The following is a 27065-nucleotide window of genomic DNA, read 5'->3' on the forward strand; positions in this document are numbered from 1 at the left end:
CCATTATTACGTCAGATGACGTTGTATTTTGGTTGGTAAATACCACGACCTAAAACCAACAAAATATCAACGTCTACTGATGTTATAATTTGACGTTGCCTGGTCGTCACCATAATGACGTCAATAGACATTGGATTTTGGTAACTTTACAACACAACCTAAAAACAACCAAATATCAACGTCAGCTGACGTCGGTATTAGACGTCAATTGTACGTTGGCATTAGACGTTGTATTGATGTTGGATTTTGGTCACCCGACGTCGCAACCAAAACTTAACCAAATATCAACGTCATATGACGTAGTGTGCCTGCTGGGCAGCTTATGAAAACCCCAAATTCAAAATTAGAATGTGAAAAGGTTTTCATAAGCTGTAAGCCATAATCATCACAATTATAACAAATAAAGGCTTGAAATATCTCACTTTGCATGTAATGAGTCTATATAATATATTAGTTTCACCTTTTAAGTTGAATTACTGAAATAAATTAACTTTTATGCGATATTAACATTTTTCGAGTTTCATCTGTATATTTTTACATCTTTTTTTTTTAAGTTAACGGTTAACCAAATGAATATGCAGCTAATAAGTGCAAATATTGCTTTATGTTGTCAGTGCTGGTAATTATTATTATCTCTTACATATACATTGCTGTTTCATCCAAGAAATAATAATACAAACACAATAAGACACAATAATAATAATATAGTTGAATTTGTAATAGCTATTTTTAGGATGTTTTAACAACTTACAACATATTTTCCATGTTTTGCACAATAAAAATATAAATACCTTTTCCATGCAGCTTGGAGCATAACATGCTTCTTTGTCTTTTTTGCTACTTTTTCTGACAATATCTTTCTTATCATCACTTTTGATCAATTTAACACATCCTTGCTGAATAAAAGTATTATGAATACTTTCGTTTTATGAAAGTATCTTTTATAAAACGAAAGATAAAAAAATACTTGAACGGTAGTGTATATTATTGTTACAAAATTGTATGTTTTTATTTTAAATAAATGCTGTTCTTTTTTAAACTTTTTATTCATCAAAGAATCCTGAAAAATATCACTGTTTATAAAAAAATATTAAAGATTTTAACATTGATCAAAATAATCATAAATGTTTCTTGATCATCAAATAATCATATTATACTGATTTCTGAAGGATCATGTGACACTGAAGAATAAATTACACTTTACTATATATTCACATAGAAAAACATTATTTTAAATTGTAATAATATTTCACAATATTACTGTATTTTTTATCAAAAAATGCAGGCTTGATGAGCATAAGAGATTTCTTTAAAAAACATTAAAAATAGTAAAGTTTCCAAACTTTTGACTGGCATTAACTCTTCAATATTGTGTAGTTTGTAGATTTGCTATCTATATTTTAGAGTAATGCATACTTTAGTGTTGGGCAAGCTACATATGAAAAGAAATACTTTTATTCAGCAAGGATGCATTAAATTGGTCAAAAGTGACAATGAGACATTTGTAATGTTGCAAAAGCTTTCTATTTATAAATGCTGTTGTTTTGAACTTTCTGTTAATCAAAAAATCCTGGAATTTTTTTTGTTTGATTTGTCCCGGCAGGGCCATGCTGAGTGATATTGGTGAATATGTAGGCACAGACATTGAAATATCCTGGTTGCCGAATCTGGATGATCTAATGAAGGGTTACGCACGAAACTTTCGCCCAGGGATCGGAGGTGAGTCGACGTCTTAATTATTACGGCAGCAACATCGGCAGCAACATTTTAGGTTTTACAGACTTAACTTAAAATTTACTGTACAATCAAATTTCATTATCTGATATAATGTTCATTTACTGACCTATTGAAGTATTAATATCTGTTTTGTACCATACACTGACAGCCATCAATCACAGCAGTGATGAGAGTCACATGATCAATCAAAGCTCATCACAAGCAGCTCTTCCACAGGAAAGTTAATACTAATATATAGAAGCTGCAGTGTCATTCACACACACAACATCATGGTAACACACATGCAATTTAAACATTAATTTACCAACATTAAATGTAACATAAAATCCTAATGTACATAACAGATTAGAAAAAAACTGAAGAAACAGTTATTTCAACAACAATACATCAAATGTGAAGTGTCACGCAGGGAATTGTGGGAAAGCCAATTTACGTTTTTTCACTGTAAATCATACAATGAGTTGTTCTTTTTCACTTTCAAAAAATGTAAATTTAACAGTATTTTACAGTAAAATTACATTAAATATACTATTAGATCGATCACAGTTATTTACCGTATATAGTAAGGAAACTTTCTGTTAACCAATTAACAGTTTATCACTGTAGCATTTTTACAGCCTTTTACCGTTAAAATCACGATAATTTTTCCTGAATTGGTCGTTCAACCGCGTTGGTTAATGATGTCACGCAGGTGTGGAGTAATAACTACTGTTAATGAATCTGTTTGAGATCGAATTAATGCTAGATGTTTTGATATACATTACACACACGTCATCTGAGGACTATATTTATCATTTTTCTCAGTTATTTTGCTTTATTTCCAGATTCAATCATACACTCGTTCTCACGCACTAGAGCTCGCTCACACACGCGCACTCTACAGAAACTACACTTTAAATCTCTCGACAAACTAAAAGACGTAAATGACATTTGTATGTACTAAAAATACAGATTATACTGAATTTTTGCTTATTTTGCTCAAGATCAGGATTTATTGAGTCCTCATGTAAACATGAAACTCTTCTTCTAACCACAGCTCGAGATCTGTCGCTCACACACACACACACACACACACACCTCTGCGAAAGTTCGTTAGAACGAAGGTTTCGGGAAACACAGACTCGCTGAACTGCTGATAATGACGGACCTTGCGAACATATTCGGCTAATGATGCTTTCGGGAAACACACACCTGATCACCCCACATTTAAATATGTCATGTTGGTGATCAAAGATGAGTTTTAAGGGATAAAATGACTGACTAAAGAGGACTTTAAGCCTTTATTTTCTCTGCAGAACAAAACCTCACGCTAAGCGTTCCTAAAACAGCGCCCTACTTCCTACAGTCTATTTTTAGTGGAAGGGCGTACCGTGTTATTAAATAGATCAGTGGTTCTCAGCTGTGACCCAGCGCTCTTCACACACCTGATCCAGATCTGTGGGAGAGACTGTAGTCGAGAACCGGAGCGATAGATGACAGATGCCAGAGCTCATCTCATCTGTGGCTGTTAGCAGAAACTGCTCAGAGTCTTATAAGATAGTCTGTAGTCTTCAAGACTGGTCACTGTCACTGTAAAAAAAAAAAAAATCATGATTTGTTATCACAACTTTTTATCTTTTGTCAAATCAACTTTGATAACTAATGTTTGAAGATAAAACCCTATTTTTAGTTTATGTTTATTAAAGGGCACCTATTATGACATTTAAAATGTTCCTAATGTTGTTTAGGGAGTCCCCAACAACAGTTTTACGTGCATGCAATGACAAAAAACACTTTTGTTGTCGTATAATATGCATTTATTTTTACCTGATTTGCTCACCGACTCCCAAATGAATCGTTCAACGACTCATTTTTCCAAACCCCTGCTTTGCGCGACGCTAATCTGCGTTGATTAGTCAGATGACCCAGCAGTGTTTACAGAGATAATACTTATTGTTTAACACGGAGTACAATGATGCTTTTATCAATTAAATTGTGTTATAATAATGATTATAGTCCACTGCTTTGTAGTTTGTAGTAAAAAACTAAAAATAAGATAAAGAATTTAATGTTATGTTAGCGAGCATAGCCCAGAGTTCATATTGTAAAAGCACAATCAGTCTTTGTTTGCGTTAGCCCGATGCATAAACATAACGTTTTTACAAACAAAAAAATGCAGTTATGTTACGAGGTATTAATCTATTCTATAAGACAACTCCGAAAACAACGACAAACACTTCACATATCTCAATACAATTGTCATTGAAGACCTAGAAGCTAAACGGTGCTTACACAACAGACAAAATAATTATTAAGCATGCTACATAAAACATAAAAGCAACAATTATTAATAACACTTACAGGTTGTGATACGGAGGAGGAAGCGGATGCAAATACACTTGGAACTGAACCTTCCTTCAATATCAGCCGGCTCGCGAATTGGATTGCATTTAAGTTGGTAAAGCAATCGTCTTCAAAATGGCGCGAGCAAAGCACAAGGCTCGGACTATACTTCTGTGGTATAGTTGTATATATGAATTGTAGCCACTTAGTCTTCAAATGCTGACTTCACTTGAGTCGCACTTCAGAACACAGCGTCTCGTCGCCATGATATTTTCCCTGGGCTTGGAGCGCAATAAGTGGGCGTATCGTATTCAAATAACTTGACAAGTTGACGTCATCTAGTCAGAGAAAAAGCTTCGGTCTTCTAACGATTCATAAAAATGACTCAGAGTCGACTCTTACTTTTGAAAGACAATAACTTAATTGTTATATAAAAAGGTAGATTGGTCTAATTTGAATCCAAAAAGTGTAAAAATAAGGGTTATTTATTGGCATCTTCCATGAAGAATCTTTAACATCCATGAAAAATGTTCTTTATAGTGGAAAAAAAGTAGATTTATGATAATGTTCTTCACATGAAGATAAAAGATGCTTTGGGGAACCAAACATTATTTTATTGCATTGCTGTGAAAACGCCCTTTTGTAACCTTTATTTCTTTAAAGTGTATACAGTAATTTGTAATTGTATTGAAGGGGAATGGTTAGTATTACGGTCGTGTATGTTTTGTTAATTTATTTGCCATTCAATAGGTTTGTATTTGATTGTATGTGTGATAAATTGTACACTGTAAAAAAAATTGTTTCAACTTAAAAAAGTAAGTTTGCGCTGCCTTAATATTTTAAGTTTAGTCAACTTGAAATGTGAAGTTGTACTAAGTGACATCTTGGATTTTTGAGTTGACTAAACTTAAAATTTGAAGGCTGCACAAACACTTACTTTTTTAAGTTAAAACAAAAGCGGTCTGGGTAAAGTAACGTGTAAGGCTGTGCTTTGTAGAGGTCTATAAAGCAGACTCTTCACAACACACTCAACTGTTACCCATGATACTCAACATGGCCTGTTAGCCTTGATTATGTTATTACTATATAATTATAATGAAGAATTGCCATCTAATAGTGCACTTAGAAAACATATGCAATATCATTCAAACTCTATGCAATATCGTTCAGAAACTCTAGCTTATTATTGCAAGAGCTCAGTCAAGATCAGTCAAACCAGAACAATAAATCTGAAATATTAATATGTAATTAAATGTCAATATATATATCGCTTTGTACACTGGACCTCATCCAAAAATCGACCGTTGCTCTATTGTATTTAGTTGTGTCGTACACGTTGTGTCGCTCGCCCGTCAGACACGGTGAAAGGGAGAGGTGAATTTTTTTTTAAAGATTTAACGTTTTTTTTTTAAAGGGGCGTGGCCAAAAAGTGTGCGAATCACTGATTTAGATGAGGAGTAGATTGATCATTTCTTTTATTTTCTCACTCTTCTCTTCACAGGACCTCCAGTGAATGTCGCCATGGCTATTGAAGTTGCCAGTATTGACCATATCTCAGAAGCCAACATGGTAATGTTTGAAAATCACACTATTTTACATGTATTGGATTTGTATCATTATTGTATTGGGAAATTATTATTTTTTTCCATTAATAACTAATCTGTAGTTTTGCATTTGCTAAAAGTATCATTTGAATATATATTTTTCTAAGAAGTATTTTCTTTTCCAAATAGAGTGGATTCAGTTCCAGAATAATAAATAAAGTAAACATTGAGTCCAGTGCAATATATGATTCTAAATATGATCACCTCTTATTAATTGCATTATTTGATCACAATAGTTAGTTTAGGGTCCTATTCTCACTATTAACTATGACTTTTGCCTCAATAAACTCCTAATTACGGCTTATTAATAGTTAATAAGGTTGTTGTTAAAGTCGCCCTGTGGTGAAAATCCAGCTTTTAATGTTGTTTATGTGTCTATGTGGTGTTATTAATCTGCTTTAACACAAACCATGTGTAAGTTCATAAGTGGACAGCATTGCTGAGTATTTTCTGCTTAAAACTGCAGTGAACCAAAGACAGTCTCAAAAACACGGTTTGAAATCGCTGGTGTTTCTGACGTCACACACTACCTTGACCAATCAGATCAACGTGTGATCGTCACCCAGTGGATCTCTGAGTGAGTGAGTGAGTGGGGGCGGGGCTCATTTGCATATTCATAGAACCGCGAATACTAAATGAGTCAAGGGTGTCGAGTTACATTCAAGATATTTTAAGGCATGAAGAAGTTTTTTTCAAGGAAAAAACATTTAAATATGTAATTTTGGTGATCAAAGATGAGTTTTAAGGGATACAATTATTGACTACAGGGGAGTTTAAGTTTAGGATTGCAGGATGTAGAATATGTTCATGCAGAATAAGCTTTATAAGTACTAATAAACAGTCAATAGTCTAGTAATATGCATGCTAATAAGCAACTAGTTAAAGATACAATATGTACAGTCTTTTTTTTCCCGCCGCTAACCTCTTAAAATAAGAAAGGCGTAGGTTGATGACGCAAAATTTCCGGTGGAATTATGGAAGTTGTCGTCAAGCCGATGGATCTAATAATGATTATGGATGAGTGAATACATTGTTTTTTTATCATGACTGTGGTGTGAAGCAGGGCGCGAGTGCTAATGAGAGACAGATATCAGCGCCACACGCAAGTCCCGCGGATATAAAGGAATAAGGGTATTTAATTCTACAGAACTACCCGCTAGTGCCTAATAATACTCACACAGGCCAGTTTATTAGACGAATGAAGCTTGTGAGGTAACGCAGCGCTGTTCACTCGCTCTACACTATCACACTAAACTGCATCTGAGTGTGTTAAAGTTATAATGTTATTCTGTGTTTTAGTTTGTCTGTATGAGACTAGCAGTACGCTAGATCAACATTAGAATAACATACTGATCATATTCAAACATTTCATCATGTTGAGCTATATAACATTGATTAGTTTTATGTACATTTCGCTCATTCGCTCTTGAATGTACGCTCTGTCGAGTGGAAGTTAGTCGCGGACGCTAGCTCTCGGCGACTCGAAAACGCCACGCTGATATTGATCCTTGTTTTAGTTCTCTTTTGTCCCAAAGTCTGCGTGCCATGATCCATAATGTTTGAACGAAACAACAACAGCGTGCAGCTAGACGTTACGCACTACGCAGTTGTTCACGTCTGTCGCCATGGTTACTATGGCAGCACGAGCGGAAACCAGGGATAACGCGGATATTACGTCATTGACAGGCGACAGTGAACAGGGAGTCCGGGACGGCCAATTATTAAAAATTGTAATTTCTCTGAAATTAAAAATCTTCGGGAACTTTTGGGATATTGTAAGTACACAACTGCAGGAAATATATCACACTGTGCAAGTGATTTTTGGATATTTTATTACAAAATTCTTACATATTGTTAGCCTGGGAAAACCCAGACCACTCTCAGTTGTAACTGGCAAAGCTCTGAGAGCTCTGGTCTGGCAAAGCTCCATAGACAATTCATTTCCACAGGGGCGTCACCAACGGACGTCGGATAGATCTAAAACCAATCAGAGCGATGAATGTCATGACGTATGCAGAGCGACGGAGAAACATCTCGAGACTCTCAGCAATTCTCTGTTTGTGTTAACGAAAATGACAATTTTAAATCGCTTGAAACAGACGCGATAGCTGATTCGAACGAGTGATGTTGTGATGTTCCACGGCGGCATCCATGTCTGTAATGTACAAAATCTGCGTTACCGTCTCTGCTCTGTCGTCATCGTGTAAAGCCCGCCCCAACGTTTCTGATTGGTGCCGCGATTTCGACGGATTGTAAATGGGTTTCAATGGGCTCTTTGCCAGACCCACTTGCAGAGCAAATCTAAATTTGCCGAAAGTGGTCTGGGTTTTCCCAGGCTAACATATTGTACCTTTAATAGTGAGAATTGGACCCTAAACTAAAGAGTTACCCAGTTGACAAGTACAGTTATCCCTGACACACAAGTTACTGTGATCACTGAATGATTTAAATGTGAACCTGTCCCAAATGAAAAGTCTACGAAACAAAACAAAAACTTAAAATCATGCTGTTAAAAATAAATGGAAATCTAGTTGATTAGTCAATCCATCCTCCGACCATGCCAGCAAAAGTTATGGATTTTTCAACCATTTTGCCCCAAATCATCTCCAGATTTCATTAATTGATTATTTCTGCAGTTGGTTTGATTGGCCCTGATATTTGCTATAATAATAATTATTATAATCTATATTAATTATTGATTTGACCACTTTTAAGGGGGTTTCATGAAGAACAAGAACACACCATACTCATGTTAAAATCATTGTAAATAGTGATTTAAACCAAACCTGTCTTTAAACAAGGACAGTACACAACAATAAGTCCCAGATAACTCTGAACATCATAAAACCGTGGATGTTTTGTTTGTGTGCATTTGTGTGTACAGGAATACACCATGACAATATTTCTGCGGCAGAGTTGGAAAGACGACCGCTTGTCCTACAACCACACAAACAAAACTCTGGGCCTGGACAGCCGCTTCGTAGACAAGCTCTGGGTACCAGACACGTTCATCGTGAACGCCAAATCAGCCTGGTTTCACGACGTCACTGTGGAGAACAAACTCATCCGCCTGCAGCCCGACGGAGTCATTCTCTACAGCAGTCGGTACGTGTTAAACCTCGTTCTAACGAGTCCGTGCTTTTGTATTGGCAATAATTACAGTAAACAGATTACAGTAAATCTGTGACAGATTACAGTAAAGGGGAAGAAATCAAATCATTACACTAATGATTATATTTACAACTAGGGTTGGATATCCTTTGAATTTTAATGATTCCGATTCTGCTTATCGATTCAGATTGTTATCCTAATTTTGATTCCAATAAGGTTACTTTTTTTTTTAGATATCATTCAGATTTTGTCTTATTGCAAAACATTTAATTGTAGCTGAATATCATGAACAAAAATCAACAGGTTAAAGAACGTAAACAAGAAACGTTTGCCTGTGGTTTAAAAACACCATAGAAAATCAACTAGCCTGACTAATGTCAATGTAAAGTATTATTAAAGACAAGTAAACACTCAGTAATTAAAAAAGAACAAATAAAGAATTAGCAATCGCAACAAATAGATACAACTGAACAAAAATACAACTTTTTTTAAAAAGATTTACAGGTATAGAATCAAATGTAATGTAATATATATATATATATATATATATATATATATATGCGATCACATTAAAATCCCTTTGTGTGAGTGCTTTGGATGTGTGTACAGCACAGAAAACATTGTGCTAGTCGTCTCACGTTTGAATGGTTTAAAGTCATTTTAAAATGCTAACAAAGATATAATATAAGAGGATTTGAAATTTGAAGAGTATCCGATTCCTGACCTTTCAATTCCCAACCCTAATTACAACAGTAAAGTGGTCTGGTCATTATTTTATTCACAATAAGTCTGCCTATCCACCTAACTAACTGCTTGATATACAGTATAATTACATAAAGGCCACCACTGAAGTAATTGCATACAGTTTACAAGCTTCTTAACACATGATCACGGAGTGTTTTATTCTCCTGCTCTATATTTGAAATGTGTATCATGATGTTTTTCCTTTCAGAATTACATCTACAGTTGCATGTGACATGGACCTCACCAAATACCCCATGGATGAACAGGAATGCATGCTAGACTTGGAAAGCTGTGAGTACGGGTAAAACTTATATCTGTCATCTCTCGTCTTAATTTACTTTGTTTATCTTCTGACATAAAAAAATCAAATTACAAAAAAAAAAGCAATTACTAAAGGCTTAAATAGTTTTGGGATTGAGCATACATAATTATGCTAAATAAATAAAATTAAAAATAAAATAATTTGAAAGCAGATGTGACAATACGTCTAACAAAATGTTAATTCAGAATCGAAACCCAAAAGTCCCAGCCAGTACATCTCCCTCCATAGACAGCTGCAACTGACATGTTGACGCCTTAAAAATGTCATAAAGAGATCGTAAAACGAATCCTTATGAATTGAGCGGTTTAAACCAAATTTTCTGAAGAGACATGATTGCTTTATTTGAAATAATAATTTAATTATATTCATATTTATAATAATATTTATTATAATAAGATATAATAATATGTGTGCTACATAATATCACAAAATTCATAAAAAACAGAATTGACAGTGCCCCAAGTCCAGTGGACCCTGCACTCTCAAGGGGTCCCAGCACCCCAACTCCAATGGTCCCAGTGCCCCCAAGCACAATGGTCCCAGCGCCTCAAGTCCAGTGGTCCCAGCGCTCTCAAGGGGTCCCAGCACCCCAACTCCAATGGTCCCAGTGCCCCAAGCACAATGGTCACAGCGCCTCAATCCAGTGGTCCCAGCGCCCCTAAGCCCAATGGTCCCAACGCCTCAAGTCCAGTGGTCCCAGCGCCCCCAAGCCCATTGGTCCCAGCGCCTCAAGTCCAGTGGTCCCAGCGCCCCCAAGCCCAGTGGTCCCAGCGCCTCAACTCCAATGGTCCCAACGCCTCAAGTCCAGTGGTCCCAGCGCCCTCAAGCCCAATGGTCCCAGCGCCTCAATCCAGTGGTCCCAGCGCCTCAATCCAGTGGTCCCAGCGCCTCAACTCCAATGGTCCCAGCGCCCCCCATGCCCAATGGTCCCAGCGCCCCAAAGCCCAATGGTCCCAGCGCCTCAATCCAGTGGTCCTAGCGCCCCCAAGCCCAATGGTCCCAACGCCTCAAGTCCAGTGGCCCCAGCGCCCCCAAGCCCAATGGTCCCAACGCCTCAAGTCCAGTGGTCCCAGCGCCCCCAAGCCCAATGGTCCCAACGCCTCAAGTCCAGTGGTCCCAGCGCCCCCAAGCCCAATGGTCCCAACGCCTCAAGTCCAGTGGTCCCAGCGCCCCCAAGCCCAATGGTCCCAACGCCTCAAGTCCAGTGGTCCCAGCGCCCCCAAGCCCAATGGTCCAAACGCCTCAAGTTCAGTGGTCCCAGCGCCCCCAAGCCCAATGGTCCCAGCGCCTCAATCCAGTGGTCCCAGCGCCCCCAAGCCCAATGGTCCCAACGCCTCAAGTCCAGTGGTCCCAGCGCCCCCAAGCCCAATGGTCCCAACGCCTTAAGTACAGTGGTCCCAGCGCCCCCAAGCCCAATGGTCCCAACGCCTCAAGTCCAGTGGTCACAGCGCCCCCAAGCCCAATGGTCCCAACGCCTTAAGTCCAGTGGTCCCAGCGCCCCCAAGCCCAATGGTCCCAGCACCCCAAGTCCAGTGGTCCCAGCGCCCCCAAGCCCAATGGTCCCACCGCCTCAATCCAGTGGTCCCAGCGCCCCCAAGCCCAATGGTCCCAGCACCCCAAGTCCAGTGGTCCCAGCGCCCCCAAGCCCAATGGTCCCAGCACCCCAAGTCCAGTAGTCCCAGCGCCCCCAAGCCCAATGGTCCCAGTGCCTCAATCCAGTGGTCCCAGCGCCCCCAAGCCCAATGGTCCCAGCACCCCAAGTCCAGTAGTCCCAGCGCCCCCAAGCCCAATGGTCCCAGCGCCTCAATCCAGTGGTCCCAGCGCCCCCAAGCCCAATGGTCCCAACGCCTCAAGTCCAGTGGTCCCAGCGCCCCCAAGCCCAATGGTCCCAACGCCTCAACAAACAAACCACACCAAACAAACAAATTTTTTTTTTTATTTGGTCCGGACCAAAGCAAGTGAACTATCGGACTTTCCTGGTGTGAATACACCCTAAGTTACAAACCCGAACCCGAGGCTATTAATTACACATTAACTTTTATGAGTTTTTTGGGACCCGTCAGGCTCGGGTCGGGTAGCAGACCTCTACCCCACACACACACAAACACACTGAAGCACGCTTTGCGCTCGCTGTGTTTTTTAGCCTCTGCAGTCTCACTATATGAGAACATCAATGCATGAACTTCAGCTCCAGAGACACTCTGAGAGTCACTGAAGTTCATCAGCATTTTACCGTTTCATTTAAGAAAAACTATCGTCATATCATAAACACACAGAGGCTGAATCCGAAATCGCCCCTTAGACAGCCATTTGTAGTGGTGTCCGAAACCATAGTGGACATTGAGTGCATTGAGAGACTCAAAGGTCTTAACGGCAACCGTGAAGTAAAATAAAATAAAAGTTCGGTTTAACTTGACAAATATATTACTGTTGTACAGTAGAATTTAGATACGTCTCAATGTACACTTATAATAATTCATTATTATCAAAACTTTATTTTTTACGGATAATCCCTTTTTTTAAATTTCACATGATTAAAAGATCAATTTAATGTTTTATGTCTTCATTTTATTACCAGAAAATACACTACACAGAATTTGTGGAAAACAAAACATTTCATGGAAATGTACTTTTTATTATTATTATTAAAATGGTTTATATGAATATTCAAACATCACAGACAATGGCAGACAGCGACCAAGGCAACTCTGGCATAATGTCAATAACACTTCTATAAATTACTTAGTTTCTTTACAGTTATTAATTAGTCCCTGATTGCTCCCAGGTGTGTCTTATTACCCTCATTCCCTTTCGGCTCCGGCAGTTGATTAGAGTATTTAATGGTTTCTTGTTTGCCATGCTCCTTGTGTTACTGGTGTTGTTCTTTTCATTAAAACTGATCTGCACTCAGATCCTCACCTCCGCATGCCTAATCTTGTCCCACACGTTACATTACATTTTGACTTTATGAGCTAAATGATCATGCGAGTGTCCAAAACTGCACAACATATCCATGCACAAAAAAACTAACCATGATAATCATGCTTTAGACCAGGGATGTTCAACTTCGGTCCTGGAGGGCCACTGTCCTACAGAGTTTAGCTTCAACCCTGACAAAAGCTCTTTTCTAGTAATCCTGAAAACATTGATTAGCTTGTTCAGGTGTGTTTAATTAGGGTTGGAGCTAAACTCTGCAGGACAGTGGCCCTCCAGGACTGAAGTTGAACATCCCTGCTTTAGACTAACTAAAATTGTATGTTTTCTTACATATTCCTTTCTTTCCTGTTCTCATATGAACATAACCTAATAAGAACAGCAAGAGAAAAGAGAAAATGAAGTGTCAAACTGAGATGTGTTTTTCTGCTGTTGTTGTGTTTGCAGACGGCTACTCTTCAGAAGACATCGTGTATCACTGGTCAGACAGTCAAACACTCATCCATGGGCTGGACAAACTGGAGCTGTCCCAGTTCACCATCACCGATTATCGCTTTGTCACGGAGCTGTTGAACTTTAAATCCGGTGAGGCTGATATATCGGATTTAACTAAACTCTACCAAAATGTTATTTGCTAATACTGTGGCAACAGTTGTTGTCATTTCAATGGTTTTAATCAGTTTTGTTTACTCGAAAGCAAAATATTAAAGTATTGTCATTCTTGAAACAGCGGGGAGATTTCCACGACTCAGCTTACGATTCGAACTAAGACGAAACCGAGGAGTTTACATCATCCAGTCCTACATGCCCTCCATCCTACTGGTGGCCATGTCCTGGGTTTCATTCTGGATCAGCCAATCAGCTGTGCCAGCAAGAGTGTCTTTAGGTCAGTGTGTCAGTGTTAACCTGTTCTCAATATTTTAGCTATCATTCTGGCAGAGGTGTAAAGTCCAGGTTGAGAAGGTAAAAGTCCTCCTCAGTATTTTGTTCCAATCACCTGGATTTGCTAATCTGCACAGTTTTTCAGCCGGGATTGAGATTTATTTAGTGAAATCAGCTGGCGGAGTTCATGGGTGGAATAAACATATGGCAGGACTTTTACTTTCTGACCTCTGGTCTTTACACCTCTGCATTCTGGGAAGGTTCTCTTAATGTTAAACTGACGTTTTTCCTGTAACATTAATAGAATGTTCATTCAATGACAATATCGGGTCTTTAATAATGTACGGAAGCTTGTTTCCGCCACAGCATAAAAAACAAAAAAGGTAATTGTGCCTTTTTTTCTCACAATTGCGAGTTTACATCAGAATTGCGTGATATAAAGTTGCAATTGCGAGTTATAAAGTCAGAATGGTGAGATTTACACTCGCAATTGTGAGAAATAAACTCTCTTCTCAGAATTGTATGTTTATATCTCGCAATTCTGACTTTATAAAACAGAATTTAGAGTCAGAAATGTGAGTTTATATGAAAATAGTCTGTCTTTTTTTCCTTAGAATGGGACTTTATAACTCGCAATTGCGAGTTTATATCTCACAATTCTGAGAAAAGATGTCAGTATTCCGATAAATAAAGTCAGTATTTCGATAAATAGTCAGTATTGCGATAAATAAAGTCAGTATCGCGATAAATAAAGTCAGTATTGTGATAAATAAAGTCAGTATTCCGATAAATAAAGTCCGTATTGCGATAAATAAAGTCAGTATTCCGATAAATAAAGTCAGTATTCCGATAAATAAAGTCAGTATTGTGAGATAAAGTCAGAATTGCGTGTTATAAAGTCAGTATTGTGAGATAGTCAGAATTGTGTTATAAAGTCAGAATTGTGTTATAAAATAAGAATTGTGTGTTATAAAGTCAGAATTGCGTGTTATAAAGTCAGAATTGCGTGATATAAAGTCAGAATTGCTTGATATGAAGTCAGAATTGTGTTGTAAAGTCAGAATTGCGTGATATAAAGTCAGAATTGTGTTATAAAGTCAGAATTGTGTTATAAAGTCAGAATTGCGTGATATAAAGTCAGAATTGCGTGATATAAAGTCAGAATTGCGTGATATAAAGTCAGAATTGTGATATAAAGTCAGAATTGCGTGATATAAAGTCAGAATTGTGATATAAAGTCAGAATTGCTTGATATAAAGTCAGAGTTGTGTTATAAAGTCAGAATTGTGTGATATAAAGTCAGAATTGTGTTATAAAGTCAGAATTGTGTGATATAAAGTCAGAATTGTGTTATAAAGTCAGAATTGCGTGATATAAAGTCAGAATTGTGATATAAAGTCAGAATTATGATATAAAGTCAGAATTGTGATATAAAGTCAGAATTGCGTGATATAAAGTCAGAATTGTGTTATAAAGTCAGAATTGCGTGTTATAAAGTCAGAATTGCTTGATATAAAGTCAGAATTGTGTTATAAAATCAGAATTGCCTGATATAAAGTCAAAATTGCTTGATATAAAGTCAGAATTGCTTGATATAAAGTCAGAATTGCGTGTTATAAAGTCAGAATTGCGTGATATAAAGTCAGAATTGCTTGATATAAAGTCAGAATTGCGTGATATAAAGTCAGAATTGCGTGATATAAAGTCAGAATTGTGTGATATAAAGTCAGAATTGTGTGATATAAAGTCAGAATTGCGTGATATAAAGTCAGAATTGTGTGATATAAAGTCAGAATTGATATAAAGTCAGAATTGTGTGATATAAAGTCAGAATTGTGTGATATAAAGTCAGAATTGTGTGATATAAAGTCAGAATTGATATAAAGTCAGAATTGATATAAAGTCAGAATTGTGTGATATAAAGTCAGAATTGTGTGATATAAAGTCAGAATTGCTTGATATAAAGTCAGAATTGTGTTGTAAAGTCAGAATTGCGTGATATAAAGTCAGAATTGTGTTATAAAGTCAGAATTGTGTTATAAAGTCAGAATTGCGTGATATAAAGTCAGAATTGCGTGATATAAAGTCAGAATTGCGTGATATAAAGTCAGAATTGTGATATAAAGTCAGAATTGCGTGATATAAAGTCAGAATTGTGATATAAAGTCAGAATTGCTTGATATAAAGTCAGAATTGTGTTATAAAGTCAGAATTGTGTGATATAAAGTCAGAATTGTGTTATAAAGTCAGAATTGTGTGATATAAAGTCAGAATTGTGTTATAAAGTCAGAATTGCTTGATATAAAGTCAGAATTGTGATATAAAGTCAGAATTGTGATATAAAGTCAGAATTGCGTGATATAAAGTCAGAATTGTGTTATAAAGTCAGAATTGCGTGATATAAAATCAGAATTGCGTGATATAAAGTCAGAATTGCTTGATATAAAGTCAGAATTGCTTGATATAAAGTCAGAATTGCGTGTTATAAAGTCAGAATTGCGTGATATAAAGTCAGAATTGCTTGATATAAAGTCAGAATTGCGTGATATAAAGTCAGAATTGCGTGATATAAAGTCAGAATTGTGTGATATAAAGTCAGAATTGTGTGATATAAAGTCAGAATTGCGTGATATAAAGTCAGAATTGTGTGATATAAAGTCAGAATTGATATAAAGTCAGAATTGTGTGATATAAAGTCAGAATTGTGTGATATAAAGTCAGAATTGTGTGATATAAAGTCAGAATTGCTTGATATAAAGTCAGAATTGTGATATAAAGTCAGAATTGTGATATAAAGTCAGAATTGTGATATAAATTCAGAATTGCTTGATATAAAGTCAGAATTGTGTTATAAAGTCAGAATTGCGTGATATAAAGTCAGAATTGTGTTATAAAGTCAGAATTGCGTGTTATAAAGTCAGAATTGCTTGATATAAAGTCAGAATTGTGTTATAAAATCAGAATTGCGTGATATAAAGTCAGAATTGCTTGATATAAAGTCAGAATTGCTTGATATAAAGTCAGAATTGCGTGTTATAAAGTCAGAATTGCTTGATATAAAGTCAGAATTGCGTGTTATAAAGTCAGAATTGCGTGATATAAAGTCAGAATTGCTTGATATATAGTCAGAATTGCTTGATATAAAGTCAGAATTGTGTGATATAAAGTCAGAATTGTGTGATATAAAGTCAGAATTGCTTGATATAAAGTCAGAATTGTGTGATATAAAGTCAGAATTGTGTGATATAAAGTCAGAATTGCGTGATATAAAGTCAGAATTGCGTGATATAAAGTCAGAATTGCGTTATATAAAGTCAGAATTGTGTGATATAAAGTCAGAATTGTGTGATATAAAGTCAGAATTGTGTGATATAAAGTCAGAATTGTGTGATATAAAGTCAGAATTGTGTGATATAAAGTCAGAATTGTGTGATATAAAGTCAGAATTGTGTGATATAAAGTCAGAATTGTGTGATATAAAGTCAGAATTGTGTGTTATGAAGTCAGAATTGTGTGATATAAAGTCAGAATTGTGTGATATAAAGTCAGAATTGTGTGATATAAAGTCAGAATTGTGTGATATAAAGTCAGAATTGTGTGATATAAAGTCAGAATTGCGTGATATAAAGTCAGAATTGCTTGATATAAAGTCAGAATTGTGTGATATAAAGTCAGAATTGCGTGATATAAAGTCAGAATTGCGTGATATAAAGTCAGAATTGCGTGATATAAAGTCAGAATTGTGTGATATAAAGTCAGAATTGTGTGATATAAAGTCAGAATTGTGTGATATAAAGTCAGAATTGTGTGATATAAAGTCAGAATTGTGTGATATAAAGTCAGAATTGTGTGTTATGAAGTCAGAATTGTGTGATATAAAGTCAGAATTGTGTGATATAAAGTCAGAATTGTGTGATATAAAGTCAGAATTGTGTGATATAAAGTCAGAATTGTGTGATATAAAGTCAGAATTGTGTGATATAAAGTCAGAATTGTGTGATATAAAGTCAGAATTGCTTGATATAAAGTCAGAATTGTGTGATATAAAGTCAGAATTGTGTGATATAAAGTCAGAATTGCGTGATATAAAGTCAGAATTGCGTGATATAAAGTCAGAATTGCGTGATATAAAGTCAGAATTGTGTGATATAAAGTCAGAATTGTGTGATATAAAGTCAGAATTGCTTGATATAAAGTCAGAATTGTGTGGTATAAAGTCAGAATTGTGTGATATAAAGTCAGAATTGTGTGATATAAAGTCAGAATTGTGTGATATAAAGTCAGAATTGTGTGATATAAAGTCAGAATTGTGATATAAAGTCAGAATTGCTTGATATAAAGTCAGAATTGTGTGATATAAAGTCAGAATTGTGTGATATAAAGTCAGAATTGCGTGATATAAAGTCAGAATTGCGTGATATAAAGTCAGAATTGCGTTATATAAAGTCAGAATTGTGTGATATAAAGTCAGAATTGTGTGATATAAAGTCAGAATTGTGTGATATAAAGTCAGAATTGTGTGATATAAAGTCAGAATTGTGTGATATAAAGTCAGAATTGTGATATAAAGTCAGAATTGTGTGTTATGAAGTCAGAATTGTGTGATATAAAGTCAGAATTGTGTGATATAAAGTCAGAATTGTGTGATATAAAGTCAGAATTGTGTGATATAAAGTCAGAATTGTGTGATATAAAGTCAGAATTGTGTGATATAAAGTCAGAATTGTGTGATATAAAGTCAGAATTGTGATATAAAGTCAGAATTGCTTGATATAAAGTCAGAATTGTGTGATATAAAGTCAGAATTGTGTGATATAAAGTCAGAATTGCGTGATATAAAGTCAGAATTGCGTGATATAAAGTCAGAATTGCGTTATATAAAGTCAGAATTGTGTGATATAAAGTCAGAATTGTGTGATATAAAGTCAGAATTGTGTGATATAAAGTCAGAATTGTGTGATATAAAGTCAGAATTGTGTGATATAAAGTCAGAATTGTGATATAAAGTCAGAATTGTGTGTTATGAAGTCAGAATTGTGTGATATAAAGTCAGAATTGTGTGATATAAAGTCAGAATTGTGAGATATAAAGTCAGAATTGTGAGATATAAAGTCGGAATTGTGAGATATAAAGTCAGAATTGTGAGATATAAAGTCAGAATTGCGTTATATAAAGTCAGAATTGCGTGATATAAAGTCAGAATTGCTTGATATAAAGTCAGAATTGTGTGATATAAAGTCAGAATTGCGTGATATAAAGTCAGAATTGCGTGATATAAAGTCAGAATTGTGTGATATAAAGTCAGAATTGTGTGATATAAAGTCAGAATTGTGTGATATAAAGTCAGAATTGTGTGATATAAAGTCAGAATTGTGTGATATAAAGTCAGAATTGTGTGATATAAAGTCAGAATTGTGTGATATAAAGTCAGAATTGTGTGTTATGAAGTCAGAATTGTGTGATATAAAGTCAGAATTGTGTGATATAAAGTCAGAATTGTGTTATGAAGTCAGAATTGTGTGATATAAAGTCAGAATTGTGTGATATAAAGTCAGAATTGTGTGATATAAAGTCAGAATTGTGTTATGAAGTCAGAATTGTGATATAAAGTCAGAATTGCTTCATATAAAGTCAGAATTGTGTGATATAAAGATAAAAAGAATTGCATGTTTTAAAGAATAATTAGTTATAAAGTCAGAATTATGTTAAATAAACTCACAATTGCGGGGGAAAAGTCAGAATTGCGAGATGTAAACTTAAAAAGATAAAAAGTCGCAATTATTTTTTTTTATGTTTTATTTATGTGGCTGAAACAAGCTTCCATAATAATGTTCTTAAAACATTGGCACAAAAACATTATTTATACGTTTTAAATGTTACCTCTTGTTTTAATGTTCAAAGAACATTCAAAGTAATGACCCGAAAATGTTCCCTTAACGTTCGCATAACCAAGAAAAAACATTCTTAAAACATTTAAAGAACTGGAGGTTTTAAACGTTCAGTGAACATGCAGAAATAACATTTTCAGAACGCAATGGGAATGTTAGCAAAACGTTCTTTCAACACATTTTTGTTTCCTGGGAATATTACAGTTTATTAAATGTAAACTTCACTAAAGTATTTTTTTTTTAATCAGTCAAGTTAAATGAGAACATTTAACACACACACAACTGCACCTGATGAGTTATATGAATATTGGTGTTGTGTGTCTCAGGGATCACGACGGTGCTCACCATGACAACGCTGATGGTCAGTGCTCGGTCGTCACTGCCCCGTGCTTCTGCCATTAAAGCCCTGGACGTGTATTTCTGGATCTGCTACGTCTTCGTCTTCGCTGCCTTGATCGAATACGCTTTCGCTCACTACAATGCAGACTACAGCAAGAAGGAGAAAGCCAAAGTCAAGACGAAAAAGAGCTCAGAGGTACAGTCAAATAAACTCTGTCCTAACTGTATGCTGTGATTGACACATCTCAGAACACCAGATTTACCAACGGCTTTTGGCGTTAAAAACGACTTTCAGGATTTACCAAAGACATGAAGTGAAAAAGTAGTGATGAAAAGACGTGGACGGGGTTATTTTTGCGGCTGACTTTATCGCATATGTATTTGTAGGAGTTTCCCTTTAAGATGCTAAATTTAAGTGAGGAGAGTATTTAAATGAATAGTGCAACATGATTTACTAGGGTTTGCGCTCGTCAATATACTGGTATTATATAATGCTCAAAAAAGCATGTTTTAACCCGCAAAACTTTCCACTCTTTGCGCTTTCACTTGTTTAGTGAATCTGGCCCCAAGTCTCCAGCATCTTATAGATTCGAAATCTTTAGTATTTTAATTAGGGCTGACAAGCGATTCAAATGTTTAATGACATGATGTGCGTATTCATTCATCGAATTAATCGCAAACTTATCGCACATCAAATTTGGCTGAGGAATTTCCTCCCAAAAGATAGTCATTATTGTGTTAAATGAGAAAAGCATCAAATAGACATTACAAGAAGGAGCTTTAGAAAAAAAATATTTTTTGTTTGATTCAACATTTTATTACACTTTAACTTTTAGGCTTCAACAGCCACGAGGGTGAGTAAATTACATAATTAAAATTTTGGGGTGAACTATCCCTTTAATGGAATATCCCTTTTTTATTAACATGGAAATCAGAATTTTAAGGAATATAAGGAACTAAAACTGCCAGTAGGTGGCAGCAAATGTCTAAATGTCATTTATTCGATTTGTTCAAACGGCTGATTCATTCAGGAATTAAGTACCGGTATACACAGGTTTCTTGTATACAAACAATACCGGATGCGCGCGCATCCAAGAGGCAAGACCGCTATATGTTATGCCGAGTTCTGTAAAAGAACATTGTAATTAACGTAGATTTCGCATTGTTTGTAAATTCTTGCTGACTCAATAATAAACTGCAATTTCAGAGTTGAATCTGTTTGCTTGTGTTTCATTTGCATATTAATATAACATTATGTAAAAAGTTAGTTAGTTGACTAGTATGAAATTGTCCAACTAAGTTTGCGAATCATAAAAACATGACATACCCTATGCATTTAGGCTAGTTTACAGCACAACAGCTCCGCGTCATCTCTGCTTCTGCTAGATATAGCCGTAAAGACTGTTGCTTTCTGCCTCTTAGATGCGCGCGCATCTACGTGATGACGTTGCACAGAAACCCGTGTATATGTCTCTCTTTATGAATCATGAGTCATTGAATCATTGGTTCACCCAATTGATTTGCTCAAAACGAGGATTCATTCAGAAATGAAACACTTCTGCTTGTAGGTAACGTTTTCATGGGCAGAAACACAATATTAACTTCTTACTTTTTGAACTGTTTTTTAAAACCAATATCACATTTGCTCTCGTGCCAAAAACGGTACTTGTGTGATATTGCTTACTTATTACACGGCTCTGAGGAATGCTTGATTCTGATTGGTCAATCGCGCCATCAAGTGGTGTGTTATTCCTCGAGAACAACCGCTGAAAACAGAAACACAGGCTCAGTCTGTGTGTGTGTGTGTTATCTCAGAATAAACCCCTTCAGGTGTGTGTGTGTGTGTGTGTATTAGCTCAGAATAAACCCCCTCAGATGTGTGTGTGTGTGTGTGTTATCTCAGAATAAACCCCTTCAGGTGTGTGTGTTATCTCAGAATAAACCCCTTCAGGTGTGTGTGTGTGTGTATTAGCTCAGAATAAACCCCCTCAGATGTGTGTGTGTGTTATCTCAGAATAAACCCCTTCAGGTGTGTGTGTTATCTCAGAATAAACCCCTTCAGGTGTGTGTGTGTGTGTGTGTGTGTGATCTCAGAATAAACCCCTTCAGGTGTGTGCGTTATCTCAGAATAAACCCCTTCAGGTGTGTGTGTGTGTGTGTGTGTGTGTATTAGCTCAGAATAAACCCCCTCAGATGTGTGTGTGTGTTATCTTAGAATAAACCCCTTCAGGTGTGTGTGTTATCTTAGAATAAACCCCTTCAGGTGTGTGTGTTATCTTAGAATAAACCCTTTCAGGTGTGTGTGTGTGTGTGTGTGTGTGTGTGTGTGATCTCAGAATAAACCCCTTCAGGTGTGTGTGTGTGTGTTATCTCAGAATAAACCCCTTCAGGTGTGTGTGTGTGTGTGATCTCAGAATAAACCCCTTCAGGTGTGTGTGTGTGTGTGATCTCAGAATAAACCCCTTCAGGTGTGTGTGTGTGTGTTATCTCAGAATAAACCCCTTCAGGTGTGTGTGTGTGTGTTATCTCAGAATAAACCCCTTCAGGCTGATGAAGACCTGATCCTGATCACCCTGTCGGAGTTTATTCTGAGATAACACACACACACACACACCTGAAGGGGTTTATTCTGAGATAACAACACACACACACACACACACACACACCTGAAGGGGTTTATTCTGAGATCACACACACACACACACACACACACACACACACACACACACACACACACACACACACACACACACACACCTGAAGGGGTTTATGCTGAGATAACAACCGGCTGGATGTACATTATTCCTTACTTATATAATATAGTATAAATATGAGACAAAACTTCATACAGGGCCATAAATGTGTTAAACCTGTTTATTGTTGTTATTTTTCATAACTAATTAATTAAACTAACGCGTTAAATCGACAGCCATAATTTTAAGTTTCCAAGTCGAGGTGAAAGGCCAAAATACTCAAGTTTAGAGTGGAATAGAGTTCAAAATTAATGACTTTTTTGACAACTCATAAATTGTTTGAAAACGTGACTTATCCCCTCATCTTGTTTTTTAGTCCATGGTGAAAAATGGAAAGCAGGCCATGGTCCTCTTCTCTCTGTCTGTGGCTGGCATGAACCAGGGCCTCCTGATCTCCAACCGGCAGAGCCGGACCCAGCGCACCACTGACCCTCCCGGAGAAGCGCACGAGGAGGCCGAGGGTCGCGGATCTCAGTCCCGCCGCGCTCAGAGGGAAAGCAGAGAGGAGAAGAAATGCTGCAAGTGCAAACCCATCGACGCCGACACCATCGACATCTACGCTCGCGCCGTCTTCCCTTTCACCTTCGCTGTGGTCAACGTCATCTACTGGGTGGCATACACCATGTAATACTTCATAAAAGTTTGAGTTCTGCATGTATTTAAATCAATAAACCAATCAGCATCATTATAGAATACCTGGATTATTAAGATAATAATCATTTGAATCAATGCCTATCAATATAACGATAGCTTTAAGAATATGTTAAATGCATTACGTTGAATGAAATTCTATAGATTTGAAACATTTTAAAAAGACAGATGCAAACCTCTCCGATGCTTTACAGTGACATTTGCTCATTGCATTATTTGCTTTTTTGTAATATTTGCACCAGAATAGCCTTCTAGCACGAAGGAACTAAAGCACAACTTTATCGAATGATTCAGTCTTACCTTCTCCATCTTTAAATCTTTCTTGGCTGAATTGTTTTTGTTTTTTTAATGTTATTGTTGTTGCAGTTACTATTAAAAATGACAAACGATGTTGTGCTCAAATAAAACTGAGTTGCCTAAATGATCAGTAATGTTCCGGGTATGCATTCTCTTACATTGTGTTTTTCATTCTCATAGGGGTTTAAAAATGAGCAATTACTACTTTATGTTGAAAAATATTTCCTGATTCATGGAAACCCATAAGTAATGTTGTTATGCATGAGAGTTTATATCGCTGATGTTATTCTGCCAATTTATCCCTCTTTTGAAACTTTTCTCTATACAGGAGAAACGCGAAAAATTCTAATATTGTGTAAAAGTTCATTTATTTCAGTAATTCAACTTAAAAGGTGAAACTAATATATTATATAGACTCATTACATGCAAAGTGAGATTTTTCAAGCCTTTATTTGTTATAATTGTGATGATTATGGCTTACAGATTATGAAAACCCCAAATTCAAAATTAGAATATTGTGAAAAGGTTTCGTAAGCTGTAAGCCATAATCATCACAATTATAACAAATAAAGGCTTGAAATATCTCAATTTTTCGAGTTTCATCTGTATTTTGTATTTTCTTTTGTCAGAGGCAGCTTCTATTAGCCTGGGAAAACCCAGACCACTCTCAGTTGTAACTGAGTTAGGGTCTGGCAAAGCTCCATAGACAATTCATTTCCACAGGGGCGTCAACAACTGACGTCGCTCAAATGGCTCTGGGCGTAATTGGATAGATCTAAAACCAATCAGAGCGAAGGAGAAACATCTGAGACTCTCAGCAGCCCGATCTCATCTCAAAGCGTCATATACTGACGCTATTGACATGTCGTCTACATCCAACGCACATGGCACCCTTTAGCGTCAATATGAGACGCAGATAGATATGGGCCAGAAGGCGCCTCCTAGCGGTCTAACCCTAACCCTACCCCAGACCTAAACCCAACCATAACCGAACAAAGCTCTGTGCGTGTCATATTGACGCTAAAGGGTGCCATGTGCGTTGGATGTAGACGAAAGTGTCAGTATATGACGCCCTAGGTTGAGAATGCGTTGGCAATTTTCTGTTTGTGTTTTTCAGGAAGATGTAGCAATGGCTTCTGACGACTTTTGCCGTTTTTGTAAATGACAATTTTAAATCGCTTGAAACAGACGCGATAGCTGATTCGAACGAGTGATATGTTCCACCGCGGCATCCATCTCTGTAATGTACAAAATCTGCGTCACCGTCGCTGCTCTGTCGTCATCGTGTAAAGCCCGCCCCAACGTTTCTGATTGGTGCCGCGATTTCGACGGATTGGAAATGGGTTTCAATGGGCTCTTTGCCAGACCCACTTGCAGAGCAAATCTAAATTTGCCGGAAGTGGTCTGGGTTTTCCCAGGCTAAGCTTCTATATGCATTTCTTCTGAAATTACGCCGCAACAAAATTTGCCTTTGTCATGACAATCAGCACACATTGTTTCTGTGCATGAAAACAAAGACATGTGATTTTTTGTTTCCTGACATTATGATTTCTTTGTAAATGCATTAATGCCACTGCTATGTGGTATTACCAAGGCCTCCACACCATAGCAAATGACATGATTAACGTCCTTAGGGACAAATTTGATAAATAAAAACTGTTCTTGCCACCAAATGTCTTGAGATTGTATTATTAAGTAATGCACATTTTATTGGAAAATTCTACAATATTTTAATGGATTTAACGGATTTGCTGCGTTATCACTGTCTTTCTACTCTAGTACTTAGTTTACCAACCAGGTAAAGATGACTGGAGGGAAATGGAGGAAAGCTTTGTCTGTGACGTCACATGAAAACTATAACTAGTGTGGTGTCTCTGATATCTCATCGACCCAGAGAATTTAGTTCTTACCCTAATTAAACACCAGAACCAGGAAATCAAGGTTATCAAGATTACTTGATTATTACAGGCTAATGTGTTTGATCAGGATTAGAAGTCAAGTCACCTTTATTTATATAGCGCTTTATACAATATAGATTGTTTCAAAGCAGCTTTACAGAGATAAGAAAATAACGATTCAATGATCCATATCGTATAGCTCTAAAAAATACAATATTAAACAGTCATTATTCAATTGACATCAGCGTTGATTCATTTCAGTTCAATAACTGTGTAAAGTATATAAATTGTGATAGGAGTACACAGAAAACAGTGATGCCATCTGTGGTTTTGTTGTGAAAACAACAAGGAGGGTTTTGGGGTAAAACAGAGGTAAGGAAGGTTGACTAACAAGCAAGACTGCAAGTCTAAGAACTGGGATATACTACATACAACTCTTCAGACATAAAACTCTTACTTGACAAGAACTTCTCAGCAATGACACAAACACAGGTAGGTTACACATTGATTGACAATGAACCAACACAGGACAGCAAACACAAGGGGATGATATAGGGAGACACAGGGCCGGAGTGGGACTCATTTTCAGCCCTGGAGTTTCATGCCTGAGACCGGCCCACTTTAGTTTCCGACTGACTATAATCAAATAATGTAATTAAACCCTCAGTATATAAGTCTGCAATAGCACTGTTTTGTACAGCCTTGTAATTCATTGTATTTTTCAAAAATATAATTTTATATTCAGTGCAATAGCCGTACACAGGGTTTTATAAATACAAAGGTCCCAAAAGTGATCTGGCTATGGGGTTCAGGGGCATATTATTTTTCCACTGGCATTGTCAAAGAACATAGGCTATGTAGGCTATATCTGTGTTAAATAGGAATCCATTGTAATAAAGTTATTCTAATTCTGGGCACAGTATGCAATAGGCTATTCCTCTACCTGCTCTCCTCTGTCATCTCCATCTCCATCTCCTTCTCTCATTCTTCTTCAGTTATCTATAGGCTACCTGTAAATCTCCCCTTCCCGAAGCTGAGCTTTGATTGACACAGTCTTTGCAAACTGATTATTTATGTCGGTTGTTTACAACTTCTATTGTAAAACAGCTGTTTAGTTTACTTGCATCTTATCTCGTGAAGCGTCGCGCTGGGATTCGCGCGCGGCCGCGGCTCGCGCTTCTGTGAACATATATCCCACTTGCTTTGATCGGTCACCTCAAACATTTGACGAGCGGTGTTTGAGTGCTGAAGCAGCTCAGATAAGGAGGTCGGTTATCGTCGCGATATGCGAATCATATCAGCACTAAATTAGAGTTAATAGGCAATTATTTCAGAACGTTATACACTCAGAAAAATCGGAGACCTCAATGGTGGGTACGGCTCTGACTCGTAGGCTATTTGGCCGCTTGAGTTTCTAGAGATTTTTTATTATTCTGGCCTTTTCAGCGCCGCCTTTGCGCCTATTATCCATGTTTTGTATCTCTTATTTTTTGTTCGCACATCTCTAACAACTGACTTTATTGTTTTGTGGGGCTGCGAGAAAATAATAATAAAATAGTGGGGCTGCGCTGTGACTGGAGCCT

The 27065-nt window shown here is 36.9% G+C and overlaps 1 protein-coding gene across 3 annotated transcripts in view; it reads left to right on the top strand.

Moving 5' to 3' along the window:
- The window catches only part of gabrd (gamma-aminobutyric acid type A receptor subunit delta), a 36207-nt gene extending 10953 nt beyond the window's left edge, over positions 1 to 25254 (top strand). Inside the window, exons 2-10 of one of the 3 annotated variants that reach the window (XM_079637686.1) lie at positions 1604 to 1719; positions 5561 to 5628; positions 8548 to 8768; positions 9727 to 9809; positions 13222 to 13359; positions 13505 to 13660; positions 19871 to 20079; positions 22953 to 24218; positions 25003 to 25254. In XM_079637686.1, the coding sequence (XP_079493812.1) occupies positions 1604 to 1719; positions 5561 to 5628; positions 8548 to 8768; positions 9727 to 9809; positions 13222 to 13359; positions 13505 to 13660; positions 19871 to 20079; positions 22953 to 23264 (1303 nt within the window). In that variant the 3' untranslated portion in view covers positions 23265 to 24218; positions 25003 to 25254. The remainder of the gene's footprint in view (positions 1 to 1603; positions 1720 to 5560; positions 5629 to 8547; positions 8769 to 9726; positions 9810 to 13221; positions 13360 to 13504; positions 13661 to 19870; positions 20080 to 22952; positions 24219 to 25002) is intronic. The other 2 variants (XM_079637685.1, XM_079637687.1) reach the window with 2 other exon arrangements.
- Positions 25255 to 27065: the final 1811 nt, after the last annotated feature.

Source organism: Phoxinus phoxinus (assembly GCF_949152265.1).
Source record: "Phoxinus phoxinus genome assembly, chromosome: 15".
Classification (NCBI taxonomy): Eukaryota; Metazoa; Chordata; class Actinopteri; order Cypriniformes; family Leuciscidae; genus Phoxinus; species Phoxinus phoxinus.